We start from the raw sequence: 15,161 nt of genomic DNA on the forward strand, positions 1-15,161 counted from the left end.
GGAAATCAATATTGAATGATGAAAATCCATCCATGATAGAAAAATGCATGGATAGTCAAAGAAAGGGGGAAATCAATTTGGGCAATACAACTTTGAAGAACTCAAAAAACTATATGTAAATATACATAAATATAGATATAAATATTATAAAATTATAAATTTATAAAATAAAAAATTTAACAAATTTTTTTCAAAAAAATAAAAAAAAATAAAAAAATATTTTCCGCAATAAAGGCTCCATATATGTTCACTCATATTGGTTATATTGCGCTTGAGAAAATCTTCGCCAACAGAACTCCAAACCAGTCCACGTCGACGATTTTTCGTTTTCCTTATTGTTTATCTGTAAGCTTTTGCCGGTTCGAGCATTATCTGTCAACGGCAAGCTCTCTCTCTCGTTGCACTCGCTCGCTCGTGTTTTGCAGGTCTCTGCGTTTCTTATTGACTCTGGATTTCAGTTTGCATTTTGAACGAATCTAGGTTTTTCAGTAATAGGATTTTCGTTGCTGTGTCCCTTAAAGTTCTATACACGAATATTTATTTATTTTTGGTAAGTAGGATGTTCGTCAACACTTGATCTAGGGTTTGGGATGTTTTCATCTAGGTTTGATTCATTGATGGACTTTATTATTGCAGAAAAAAAACACTGTTTATTCACTCCATTCGTCAATTATTTCCTTCATCCGTCATTCTTCGTCTTACTAACTCATCAGCATGATGCCGTGGGGAAAAAGCTATCTTTTTGTTGTTGACTTTGATAATTTTTCCCTTCGCCGCTACGCAGTGCAATATCATCCCTTGTGCAATGTGTTGCCGTGCCTTGCTCTTCAAAGACTTGCTATTCAGTCGAAAATTTCTTTAATTTTTGCTTATTGTAAATTCTGAAAATGCAGGATTGTTCGATATTGGGTTTGTTTCAGTGTCCTTTAAAATGACAGAGCCTTCGAAAGTTGTTCACGTACGAAATGTGGGGCATGAAATATCTGAGGTATATGCTCTCTCTCTCTCTCTCTATATATATATATATATATATATATATATATATCAATTTAGTGATCCAAATTTACTTGCTCAAACGATTTTTTGTGGATACTCTGTTGTGAGCATTACAGTGAAGAAAGTCAATATTTCAGTTGGCAATTTATCTCAAATATGGTGATCCCCTCATTTAAGATGCCATAAAGCTGCATGAAATGGGCTAATTTTCTTAGTTACGCTACTTAGGAAGGAGAGGACATGAGCACATGCATCGATGTTCATCTAGTAATTGTTTTGGTGCTAGGTCCACTTGAATGTGAGTGATTTAAAACAAGGAGTATTTGCTGCTGTTAGTTTCACGTAGAAGGGAATATCTTTGTATTGGAATTCATGTATATAAACTTTTGATGACCATTTATACCGTCGAGATTTATTAGTTTGTTCATTCTTGTTGATCCCTTTGTTTTGAAACTCAAAGGTTCAAAGTATTGATCTATTCCCCGGGATGTATGTAATTGATTGTTTAGATTAATTGGAGATGTAGGACCATTTTCTTTGTATGCGTTTGGTTCACAAAATAAAAAATACTCCCATACACTATGTTCCCAAGAATCTCATTCTTGGGAATGAGACGATTGTTTCATTGGGGTGTTTTTGTTTGGTTTGTGTTGAAAAATCTTGGTTCAACAAGGGAATATTGTCAAACATTTCACAAGATTACCCTTATAGCCTTAGCCTTGATCTATGTTTTAATAATACATGAATAATATTATTTTTCATTCTAGAATGGTGGCTGACGCTCTCCTCTCTCACTACTGCTCCTTGGTGTCGTGACTGCCATAGATTACGAAAAGAGGGGATTGCCATCAACCCATTCATATTGAAGGGAAAACCTTCAATATGAGAGTAGATAAACTGGGAAAGGGAGGTTTTCTCTTTGTTCTTGAGTTCTGTAGCGAAATCAACTGAGGTTTTCTATTGGAAACAGTGAAATGCTTTTTTGATGGTTTGGATTCGGATTTCTGTAGGCCAGGAAGGGGTTTCTCAAGTACTAGATTTGGTAGTGTGAGTTATTGGTTGGCGGTTTGACCAACAAAACTTGGGAAATTCTTGGAGGTAGGGTGGCGATGGAAGGGAAGATGTTTTTTAGTGTTTGTTCTTGGAGGACCAAAAATGGATGGATGGGGAATTCTTTGCTGTAGTTAGGTTTTATTTATTGAAAAGATTGGCGTTGGCAAGGATTTACAGATGTGTTGTTTTCACTAAGCTAGGTATTGTTGGTAGAGAGGAAGGGGGTTGTGATCGATGTGGGTGCATGATGCAATTGCAGTAGCAACAAGTGGTGCAGTAGACATAGCAATAGGTCAAGCAATAGATAAGGTGGATTAGTAAACACAGGTGCAACAATAGTATGATTGTCCATTGTTGGCGGGACATCTTCATATTGAGATTATGACTCTGATGGTAGAGATGGCTGGGGTTTCGTTAGGGGATGGGAGTGTAGTAAAGGTGGGATGGAGTGGGCTGGGGTGCCTGATATATTTGAACTTGGGTTGGGGGTGCAGTGAGGGTGATGGAGTGGGCTGGGGTGCCTGACCAATTAGGAGTCTAGGTCTTGGGCTGGATTTTGGGTAATCTAGGTTTTGAGGACTTGGGCTGCCTAAGTTAATGAGTGTAAGCCCAAATGCTTTAATTGTGAGTTGGCCCAGTTTCCAGCCCAATGGAAGTTGAATAATAGCTAGCGGCCTTTTGAAGCTTATAACAATTTAGATTTTAATGGCCTTTTTGGCCATGCCAAAAATTTTATTGATCACAAAGAAGGTAATGAACAATGAGTCCACTATTGAATTTTGGAATGGACTGTATAAGCTTGGTACAATCAACTCACATGGAGATGGACCTTCCCTTTTTGCAGAGTAAGTTTAACACCTTACTGTAGGCAAGGGATTCCAAGCCTTCCATGCGCAACGCAAGGGGATTGGTCGGGTGAATCCAGCAGGGTAACCTCCACCTAGGTTAGTAGCAACTTGGTTAGCGTTGCAACCTCAATTGGTGATCCTATGCTTTTAGTTCGAGGCGGTTGCTACTAGAATAGGGGCTTGATCAAGAAGCTATTCTTAGCATTAGATGAGGAACGGGCTTGCACTAAGGTTCATGAAGGTGGTACGGATAACCTACAGAGGTTGGCTGTTGATGAGGGGGACAAATTCTTCTATTAAGGGAATGACTTTTTGTTCGCTGGTTGGACAAGCGATATAATTCTTCTAGGAATTTTTGGAAAAATGTAATCAACAATGCTGAAAGTTAATGTGCTGTGAATACCCAACATCTTCAAAAGGGAGATGCAAATGAGAGGAGTCAGGGCAATAAAGGAGAAATGGTGTGATGTATTGGATAATGTTGTGATGATGTTAGTGAATTTGTAGACAAGAGTAGCTTGCTTTTGGATGAAATTTGGGATTAGTGTGGCTATGTTGCCTAATCATTTGATTTTTGACTTGGGGATTTATTGTATGTGGCGTCATCTCTAATGGAAGGTTTAGAGGAAACTTTTATAATTGAGGATGTCTTGGTTGAGGAGCAACAATATATGGGATTTTGCTCACTCAAGTTGTTGAGGTTGATCGAAAGGACTTAGAAGCTCCTTTATGGATGAGATGGGTTTGTGGTTTTCTAGCCTTGGAAGTGATGAAGTTTGCTTGGATGGAGAGATGAAGAAATTGAAGAAGAGCAGCGTAAATTAGCAAACTTGAAGTGTTTAGTGAACATAAGGGCAAGGGTTTAAAGAAGGGGCTTAAAGAGGGGTTTTTGGGGAGGTAATGCCAAAGATTTAAAGAGGAATTTAAAAGGAGAGTTACGCATAGTGGAAGATATATGCTAAGAAGATGGGTAATTCTTGTGATGGGGTTAGCAAAGGAAAGGAGGTTATGAAATCGGGGATTAATAAGATAATGAAAGGTGATCTTAATGAGTTTGCTTGTGGTGGGGGTTTATTGTTGGGTGAAATTAGGGAACAATATGAATATGTGATGTAGACCAAGAAGTAAGACCTTGGGAATATCCTTACTAGAAATTAATTAAGAAGAGTTGGGTTAAGGAATTGTGGGGTTAATTTAGTAGTTTATTATGTGTGTTTAGTTTTGATTAGTATAGGATTATTATGTGAATTTGGGGGTTGTTTTTAATATTTGTGTAAAGTAGGGGTATATTTGTAACATAATGTAGTTTTAAGGGTTTATGTGTAATTTCATGTAAAGAGGCTTTCTTATAGATGGTGTGTGAAAGCCATGTTGTAGGCAGTTGATGATGAATTTGAACTGAAATGAATGTGAGTTTTCCCCTGGTATCTCCTCTCTCCTCCCTTCCTTCCTTCTTTTCTATTTTCTCCATGGCTGTAGAACCTTGAAGTTGCTTCTGCATCATTTGGTATTGGAGCCCAACTACGATCTTTTTCTTCCATTTCAATTCCCCCATTTATTCCTTTCAATCTTCTTCTTTCCCCCTCTTCCTCTCTTCTTCCTTCGCTCCACTGTTCTACAACTTCTATCACCCCCTGCTTCTGCTTCTTCTTCTATTATTCCTTCTTTCCTTCTCCTCCTTTGTTCTGTAACTTTTCCCTCCCTCCCTATTGTTGCTTCTTTCTTCTCTTTTTGTTCTCTGGTTCTCTGCTTTGCCTCTATTCTGTTCTGTCACTCTTTGTTTTCTATCTAACTGGCCGTTCTCTGTTTTGTCTTTCTGCTGCTTCTTCTTCTTCTTCTTCTTTGTCTTCCCCTTCTTCTTATTCTGCAGCCTCTTCTTCTTCTTCTTCTTCTGTTATCTCCATTAATCTGTCCTTCTCTGTTACTCTTTCATCTCATAATTTCTATTCTGAAATTTCAGTATAAAAATTTTCAAAAAAAAAAAAAAAACACTGAAAGGCAGTTTGAACTTTTCAAAAATTCCAGTCATGTCCCCAAATCTTGAACACCACTTTCCAGTGACCATCTTGCGACACCACCCACACCACCAAAAACAGAACCCTTTGAAATCCTTCCCCACAAAATTTCATCATTGTTTGACCATTAGTGTGGCTACGCTCCGACCAAACTTCTCTAGTCACCGACCCCTTCAAAATCTGCCCTTGCCAAAGTTCTTTTGACATACAGCTATCACCACTGTATTCCCCACCAACCAGAGCACCATTGCCAGTGGCCCACACGCCCCACGTGCCAGTGACTGCGACTGAGAGTGTCAGCAAAAATCTCCTCCTGTTCCAATCTCATGAGAAATTGCCCAGCCACGATATTTTGAATTTTCTTTGTGATATTTTGAGCTGCAAGGAGATATTTTTTAATTGTAGAGACACTACATTGCAAGCAAGCACAATAATTTGGCATGAAACCCTAGAAATTGTGCTTGCCAGCATAAAAAAATGGTTTATTTTTTGGCTGTAATTTGTGAGTTTTCTTCGTGAATTTGTTTCATTCTAGCAAGACAATCTATATGAAGGTGGATTAAAGATAGTATTTGAGAAATTGGGAGTAAGGCTTGTGGGAAATTGCGTTAGAGGGTTGTGATATATAGCTGCAGCATATCTATATGCATAATTCAATAACATGGTGACAAATTATAGGAAAAAGGAATGCCATTTGCCAAACTTTGGGCACAATTTCAAGCTTTTCAAAACCTTTCTCAAATGCGGAGAAAAGGTTTGAAAAATCATTATTGATGGAAGATGTCCAATGAACATGGTTTCCATAAATGGAGTCACTCAAATGCATCTTCATCTGGAACCTCACCCGGAGCCTTATGAGATTTATTGGGTTGGTAACTCTGTTGTAAATGTTTATGAAAGATGTTTGGTTCCCATCCAAATGGGAGAATATTTGGCTAATGTTTGGTGTAATATCCTACCTATGAAGATTGGCCATGTACTCCTTGGTTTTCCTAGGTTGGATGATTTGGTTGCAACTCAAGGACATGGGAACACATATGTTTTCCACTATAATGGGAAGAAATCATTTTGAAGCTTGCTATACCAACCAACCAAGACAAAGAATCGGAGGTTAGTGATCATGTCAAAGTTACTCAAATTGAAGACACTACAAGCAAGGCAATGGAAGTGTTTGAAGACATCCAAAATCCTTTAGACATTCCAATTGTTGAGTTTGTCATTCCAGATGTGTTTATTGATGCTAACTCTCAATTCAAGTGTATGATGCTGCCAAAGGATCGTGACTTCTTGTATCACTCAAGCGCTGACTTTCAAAGGATCCAAGTTTGCTTCTCTCCTTTGATTCTCCAACATTTAAAAATTCGAGTTTGAATTTTTTCTGATTGGGGGAGAGTTGATGTAGGGCAAGAAGTAAGACCTTGGGAAGATCCGTACTGGAAAATAATTAAGAAGAGTTGGGTTAAGGAATTGTGGGGTTACGTTAGTTGTTTATTATGTGTGTTTAGTATTGATTAGTATATGATTATGTGTATTTAGGGGTTGTTTGTCATATTTGTGTAAAGTAGGGGTATATTTGTAATATAATGTAGTTTTAGGGGTTTATGTGTAATTTCAAGTAGAGAGGCTTTCTTATAAATGTGTGTGAAAGCCATGTTGTAAGCAGTTGTTGATGAATTTGAATTGAAGTGAATGTGAGTTTTGCACCTTGATGCTGCCCCTGCATCAATATGTTTCTGATTCCAATGATGTTCTTGGGCATTTATCATATGTACACCCATCTTTGTTGGAAGGATTGAAGGGGGTTTCTATCTTTGAAAAATGACGGTTTGGTTAATGATTTGTAGTGCAAGGACAAAATTTTACCAGCACTAGTGGAGAAGATCTCAAGTAAGGATTTAGAAGTTCAATATCTTATGGAGAAATTGTATTTAAAGAGTTTGTGATCTTGGAGGAAATGAAGTGCGTTTTAATGGGTGCAAAAACAGAGTAAGAAGGGTTAGAGGGAGTTAGCTAACTTGAAGTGTGAGGTGAATTATGATGGAAAGGGGTGTTGAAGAGGGGATTCCTTGGTTAATTGTTAATTTTTGTTATTTTATTATTATTTTTAGTTTGAATTTTTATTTTTTTTGGGGTGGACTTCTTGTCCCCTTCTGTTGTATCTTCTCTTCCTCTATCTATTTTACTATCAATTTTTATTTTTATTTTTATTTTTATTTGTATAATTGTATCTTATTTGTATTTTATTTTTTAAAATTATTTTTTCGAGGTTTGCCCACCCTCTTTGAGTTGTAATATTCTTTTTACTCTTTATAATCTTCTTCCTTTTTTTTTTTTTTTTACGTCAAAATGATAATATTAATAATAATAGTATTTTCACGAAAATCTATTAAAAATATGGACTATGGACAAAGTTAAATGCAAGTCCTAAAATTTTGACCATCATAAATAAAAAAATTCATCATATGATGATCCAATTGACCAAATAGTGGGGTAATATGTCTCTAACTTTAACCATTTTGTTATATTATTGTAACATAATAATAATTAATCTCAAAGAGGGTTTAAGAATTAACCTACCTCGCCGGTGTGGTGTTTTAGAGTGGCTTATACCTTACTTAGCAGTTCCTTTAGGAGGAAAGCCCTGCCTTATAGCTTTTTTTGAATTTGGTGATGTGCAATGTATCTAAGCAGTTGGATGGGTGGAAAGGTGCTTTATTCTATTTAAAGGGGGGGGGGGGGGTGTGGGGTTAGAATTACTCTTATGTAGGTCAACTTGTCTACTATTCTTCTGTACTTCTTATCCCATTTCACGGTTCTTGGAGGGATAGCTCAAAAGGTAAGGCGCAGGGGGAGAGGAGATATCATTTAGTTAAGTGGGAGGTGGTGCGTAGGGTGAAGGAGGAAGGGTTAGGTCTAGGTAATTTGGTGTGTCTACGGCCCTTCTAGTTCAATTGGTTGTGGCATTTTCCCCTTGGCACAAAGTTGTCCGAATTAAATTTGGATTACAAGAGGACAAGGGGATGCAACTATGGGTTTTTGAAATTCCCTAGAGAGTCTTTGGAGGTTCATTTCTTTTACCCTTTCTTTTCCTTCCTTTCTATAGTTTCTTTTGGGTAAGGCAATTATATTCAGTTTTGGGAAGATGTTTGAGGGGGGAAGTTGCTTTGTATTGGTTGTTTCCTTGTCTATATTGTCTTTCTTCTCTTCGATTTCCTCCTTTTGTATTCCTGTGACTGATCCTTTTTCTTGTGATTTCATTTTAGGAGGGATTTGAATGGTAGAGAGTTGGAGGAGCAAGCTTTTTTGTTCATTGTCTTGGTACATGCCTCATCTCCAATAGGAGTGATGCTAGAATTTGGATTTTGGAATCTTCAGGGGATTATTCCTGCAAATATTTCTTCTCTTATCTTGTTAAGGTTTATGTGTCTTTTCCTCTTTTTTGAGGCATGTGGGATATTAAAGTTCCTTCCAAAATTAAGCTGTTTGTTTGGTTGATGGCGCTTAATAGAGTTAACATCAACAATATGTGAAAGATAGGCAGCCTCCTTAAACTTTGTATATCTGGATATGTGTCCCATGTGTGGGAGTAGTTTTGAAAACGCCTCACATTTGTTTCTACGCAGATCATTTGCATGGGGTTTGTGGAACAAGCTTCTTGGAGTTCTCAGCAAAGTGTGGTTTGCCCAAAGTTGGTGGAGGGTATTTTTGAGTATTTTGTTTGTTAGTTTGGGAAGGATAAGGATGTAGAGTGGATGGAGACGTGCTCTTTGTGCTGTTTTATGGGGAATTTGGCTGGAGAAGAATGCTAGAATATTTTTTGGAAAGAGAATGTCAAAGGATGTTTGGCTTCTTGGGCTTATAGTGCAGATAGTTTTTAGTGCTGCTGTTTTCAGGATGTTAATGAAGATTGTTAAGATGATGCTGGTTTTTCTTTTTCTCTTCTTTTGACGAGGACTCCTTGTTCTTTTTTTCTGTATTTCTTTTCTCCTTGCTATTTATAATGGAACTTCTTCTCTAAATTTGCTTAAAGTTCCCTAAAATTTTAAAGCTTTTATTTGGATGGCAATTCTTGAGAAAATTAATACCGAGCACTTGCTTCAAAAGTGAGGACTTAGTAAGGTTGTCACCTGATATTTGTGTCCTTCATTTGAGTAGTGAGATGACTTTCGAAGACCAAAGACTCAATGTTTGAATTGATAAATGATAAGATGATCTCTTTGTGCTCTTATTTTTATGATTGAGTAGTACTAATTTGTTGTGTTAAAAAAAGCGCCTACCCTGCTGTTGAATGACCTTAGAATATTGATAGTAGCGTTAAAGTAAGTGTAAGAGGATCACTGTAGAAATTGAATTAAAGTTAGAGGTACAAGGGATAGAGGGCTATGGCAAGGCGTTCAACTCACAGCTCACATTTGTTTCTCCATTGCCCTTTCACATTGACCTTTTCGAATAATTTATTTGGTATCATTGGTGAAAACTGAGTTTGTCCCCACACATTGAAGCCTTTTTCTACTATTATCTGTATAGGATTTAGCAAGGATGGTAAAGCTTTATAGAGGTGCACTGATATGGTTATTATTTGATGTGTTTGGTTGGAGAGAAATGCTAGAATTTTCAAAGGTGTGGCTACTACTAACAATTTGCTTAGTGTGGTTCTTTTGTGTCACTGTTGGTGTCAGCAAGTGGTTTCTTTCAACATGTTTCTTTGGAAGACATACAGTGGTGGATTGGTTGCCTTTGCTTCATTGAGTTGTTATCTATTTTTCTGTGATCTTGTAGCTGTTTTCTTCTTGTAAAAGGAGGATTTCTTATTCTCTTTGTTTTATTTTACCTTTTTTCTGTTTTCAGTGTATATTTTCTCCTCATCTAATGTAATTCTTTGTTAAAAAATCTCTTTTTTATCAAAGGAAAAAAATATTATTATAACATAATAATATTACTTCCATTTTATATTGTTTTCCATTTTCATTATTATAATGATTTATTATTATAAATATAAGAATAGTTTGCAATAATTCTATAATGTACTAGAAGACCTCCCAATTTGTCCCAAGTCATTTTGGCAACGCCAAATATGATGTGGGTTTTTGAATCAAGGGTTTTGCTTCTTTTATGAACTTTGATTGGCTGCCCATTGCCCCCTTATCAATAAGGTTCTCCAGTATTATTTTCTGCTGTCTTTTACTCTAATATTGAGAAATAGTGGAATAAGAAGAAGATGAGAAGATAAGAAGAGAGAGGTGAAGTAGCTTCTAAGCCTCATAGTGACAAGTCAAGAGGAGATAGAAGGTTGTGGGGAGATGGATAGAAGGCCAAGTTTTTGCAGTGAGCTCAATATTCTCTTTATGTCTTAGTACCCCTAGTGGTTTTCCTTTGGATTTTCTATTTATATGCTTTTGACACTCTAGAAACTCATAGAGACGTGACAAAGAAAATCCTTCCCTACATTTTTTCCTTGGATAATGAAGGAGCGCTAATGTAAATTAACCTACCATTGCTTTCCTCTCCCTCAGTCTAATCCTGCCTACATGTTAACATGTGAAGACCATCATTCTGGCCCCCAAATCCTACACAACTCTGAAAAAGAATGAATATTAAATAAGTCCTAATATACTTGTAAACAGTTGGAATACTAAATCATTAATTATCTCACATGGATAGGGTGCGTCAGGTGCTGTTAAAAAAAATAAATAGGGTGCATTAGGTTGTAAGCTGGGTGCTCACCTAATTTTTGAGGCATGTATGTGTTTATGTCTGTTGGCCTAAGTAGCAATTGTAGATGGGGGCAAATTGGACAATATTGAATTTTATTTTCTAAATTAATTTATGCAAAAAATTAATCACACTAACAAGCACAATATAAATAATGAGGAAAATGAAAGGCGGAGGAAGGAGGGAGAGAACTGTTTCTAGCGGTTTGGCTCCAGAGCTGGGGTCTTCATGCTGAGATTTTCGCCAATCTCGATTTTCTTCACAATGGTTCTCCATAAACCACAGGAATAACACCCTCATATGAAAGCCCTAACACAAAACTTTGCTTGCAAAAACTTCTTGTACTCAATTCTGTTCGTTCACCTGACGACAAGAATCAGACAACCAAATATAATTGATATTTTAGATCACTAAGAACTCGAGTCCTTCTTTACAAGAAATAACCTCTCACAAATGCTAGTGAGGAAGAGTGAGTTAATTACTGTGAGGGGCAGTCCAATGGGTAGGGGTAGACCTAAAATGACTTGGAATGAGATAGCAACGATTAATAGCCTTGAATTTGTTGAAGGAAATTGCCCATGATTGCATAAATTGGCGGAAAATGATTCATGTAGCCTACCCCCACCTAGTGGGACTTAAGGCTTGGTTTGTTGTACATAATGGTGGTTTACATTGAGAAATCTCAAGACAGAACATAATTGATCAAGATCTAAGTACAGAATTGATTCTATATGCACGGGTGTTTTCTTATTCGAACAAGATAAGGGCTCAAAATATTGAAGCATACACGTTTACACACACATATTTTGTGTTACTTCAATATTCTCACAATCATTAAAATATCTAGGCCAATTGGAACCTTTCCAGATTTGCAGGATAAAACTAAAGTTTCACTTTACACCAAGTAGAGTTAAGTCAATCAAATATTGTTCAAATTATTGAATTTCTCCTATTGTTAAGAGATTTTGTCAAATGGATGAATGATAACAAATTCAAGGAAAATTGGGTAACATACAATTCAGGTGAGAGGGGAGTAAATGGAATGAAGAGATTGACCCCACAACCAGAAACATGAGTAAAACAGGAGTAACTGACGTGTCAGCCAATGAAACTATTGGGTACTAGGTTTCAAGGACTGAAATAAATATGTTTGCCTATGAAACAAAATCAGTAATCCAAGGATAGAAGGATGAAGAGGCTAGAAGCTCCACTATGCCCGATTTGATAATAGCAGTACAGTCAGCACTTGTTACTCTCAAGACACAGAGAATGATGTGCAATCCCCTCCATCCTCACCAAAAAAAAAAAAAAAAAAATGAAAAGAAAAGGTAGAACTAGGAGTAAGCAACTGGTTGGTTCGGGTAAATTGGTTATGATTTCAAATTAACTGAATTTTTTTGGTCAGCAATACCCTTTGATGAATCAACAGAATTATTCCTTGTTCAGTGAACCAGATGGATTGAGATTGTTATTTAGTTTAAATTGGTGAATTTGATAAAGTGAATCCATTAGGCAGGCAGTAGGCATACTTATAGTGAGAAAAAAAGAAACCTAAAATTAAAAAGATAATATGCTATAAGGGGCAATGAATAAAACCTAAAATTGATCACATGCCTCAAATGTTTCTTATAGAATTATTAAAAAAAATCATCATGAGGTGGCCCCGTCTCCCCAAATCCTCTATTTCTGATATTTTTAAACAATGGTTACAAGTTACAACAATGAAATATATGGGCTTTGATACCCAGCATTCAACCATCAGTCCAACTAATATTTACAATTTCCATCAGCAGTGGCCTTAAAAAACAACTTTACAAGAACAACATGCATTACTGTCAGTCTATAAAATTAAAATTTCAATTTCCATCAGGAAAGCAAACAAGCACTGTGGGGGTTGACACCCAGAATTCAAACCACAGAACAGATCTAATTAACCTGAGTTCCAATATAAGTATCAACAGACTAAAGAAAATAAAGCCATCCAAAATTTTTAGAAGTGCAAGACAAGGGGAAATGTTTCTCTTTTTGAGAAATAACAGCAGCCTGAAAATAATAGAAACTGGATGGCAACTGCCCCTGCAGTCCAATCACTTGTTATCCCTGCTATTTGTTTAAATGACTTGGTCATTACTTGCAGGGAAAAAAGGAGAGAACTTCATTCAAATATTATCAAAATAACAGCCTGAAAAAATATAACATGAATTGAAAAAGAAGAATGAATTGAAGAAAGAAAAGGAGAAGCATCAAGCAATCAACAGGTCCTATGAAATTGCTCAAAGAAGCCAAAAAAATAAAGTGGTATTATGCTCAAAGAATATTGCCTAGGCATTAACTTTTCGCTATGGTATTAATGCGCAAACCAATGGTTCTGTTCTGCAGTTAGTCAGCAGAAGATCCATGTGAAACTTTGATAAGTATCCCTAAATGTTCTCACAGCCAGCATCAAACCCTTTTTGTTTTCTGGCAATCTGTCTTAGTTTTACAAATTTGAGTTTCTTCATAGAATTTGAAATAAAATATTAATTGGTTAAGGGCTTATAGGTATATACCCTCTTGAAGGCTCTGCATTTCTTCTTAATATCTTAGTATCATGTAGTATATGTGACAGACTTCTGTTTTTTTAATATAATTGCTTCCTCTGTTTCAGTCTAATGCTTGTATTGGTTAGGGCCAAACCCACGATAAAGCCGCTGATGTTTTTAGCCTACTCAATAAACATGAATGGGATGCGTCATGTGTGCTCTGCTAATAGATCAATAGCTCATGTGATTGATTTGGTAATAGATGGTTGTTCAGCACTGTGTTTTGCAAACAGTACTTGTGCAGTGATGCAGCCTATACTCGTGCTATATTACCATGTTACTTCACAAAACTTGAGCATGAGATTATGTTTGTCTTCCCCTATTTAATTGAAAAAAAATATCATAATACCTTGGCTACATTCTATCTTTTATCCAAGTTCATAGATCAATCACCATTGTTTGTTGGCACCACAACATTTGACAGCTCTAAAAACAAAAATAACAAATAATAAGAGCCTGTAATAGTTGTAATCTTACACAGTCGTGAACTAGCAAATAAGAAATTGTATAATTTACAAGTAAGCATTAATAAATTTTCCTTTTCTAGTTCTTCAAGGTCACCCAAACTCTTCTTGATGCTAATTGGTGTAGATAAATCCTGAAACCAATCTTGGGGCATAGATGAGGGCATGTGCAATTTTAGGAGTCAAAGAACTCCTAGACACATCAAGAGCACATCCTCTGGTGCTAAATGCAGACTCAAAAAGTAACTGTTTAGATGGGCTCTGCCAATATCATGAGTCATTTTTGAAGGGATAGGAAACCGTAGACTGTTAAACTTCCACCAATCTAAAATATTAAAGTTCGCCATATCGTCTTGAGTGTCTTTGCATAAATAGCCATCCAATTTTGATTCTCTCCAGACCTCCAACTTCAGACTTGAGCCTCTTATAAAAAGCCTTCAGTTGTTCCTTCATTTTTTTTTTCCAGTGGTGGTTCCAACTCAATGGAATGCTAGCCATCAATTCATCTTAATGGAGCATTTGGTCAGGTTTAGGACATAAAGAGAAAATTGGATGTCAATTTTCTCAATATTTCTTGTAACAGACCAGAGTGTAGCCTTTAGCATCTCTATCTCAGTCCTAGAGTCCTTAGTTTCAACATTCGTTTTCTTGTCATCTCCTTAAGTCTTCCCATTCTCGGACGTGTAGCTCTTCTCTTCAACTTGGCTAGTTGGTTGACCAAGCTAGTTCTAAACTTGAAGGATTTTCAATCTCTGGTTTGTCAGCCATTGATCAAGTGTATAGTCTCCCTTTTGTATGGTAGGACCAAATAGTGAAAATCCATTTTATGCTTTTGCTCACTCCTTTTCTTTCAAAGATTGAAACCTCCACTATTGCATGGTAAACTTGAGATGAAAAGTATGTCCCCAATGCATAGTGATGAAGAAATTCCTTGGTTTCCTCCTAGGAAGTATTGACAGTTCAAAAGGCCTCGAATGTCTGTATCTGATGCATGCTGAACACTAATGTGCATGTTACGCAGCCTGAAACATGTACAACATATATGTCAATAAATTAGTTTTATTTTGACATAAGACACATCTTCACATGCACTGATGCATTTGGGACAAGTTAGGAACACACTGTGAGGACCAAAATGCAGCATTTCGTTTGTTGTTTTTTTATTTTATTTATTTTTTTCCTTTATGACTATTGGCCTTCAATTATCCTCTTTTGAATGAAAGAAGCTCGTGGAGCCCTAAAAATGAAGTCCCATCCTGTGAAGAAAGGTAAATGCAGTGTTTTTTATTGCTTCGTGTAACAAGATGATGCGTTGATTTGTCCAACAATTGCTTTTCTTTTTTCCTTTATCTTTTATCTTTTATCTTTTATCTTTTTTATTTCACTTTTTATTTTTGATTCTTTTTTGATTTGAGTGATTTTTGCTTGGTGTCAATGTTGTGTCTGTCTTCTACTTGTGTTTTGGTTCAAGGGATCTTTGAGAATTCTTGG

The 15,161-nt window shown here is 36.4% G+C and overlaps 1 protein-coding gene across 3 annotated transcripts in view; it reads left to right on the forward strand.

The window, feature by feature from the left end:
* The first annotated feature begins 253 nt into the window (after nt 1-253).
* Nucleotides 254-15,161, forward strand: part of LOC131161551 (polypyrimidine tract-binding protein homolog 3) — a 42,907-nt gene continuing 27,999 nt past the window's right edge. For 2 of the 3 annotated variants that reach the window (XM_058117383.1, XM_058117385.1), the window contains exons 1-2: nt 254-425; nt 894-988. In XM_058117383.1, coding sequence (XP_057973366.1) covers nt 932-988 — 57 coding nt within the window. In that variant the 5' untranslated portion in view covers nt 254-425; nt 894-931. Of the gene's footprint in view, nt 551-893; nt 989-15,161 lie in introns of all 3 variants that reach the window. The other variant, XM_058117384.1, reaches the window with a different exon arrangement.

This window comes from Malania oleifera, chromosome 8, assembly GCF_029873635.1.
Source record: "Malania oleifera isolate guangnan ecotype guangnan chromosome 8, ASM2987363v1, whole genome shotgun sequence".
NCBI lineage: Eukaryota > Viridiplantae > Streptophyta > Magnoliopsida > Santalales > Ximeniaceae > Malania > Malania oleifera.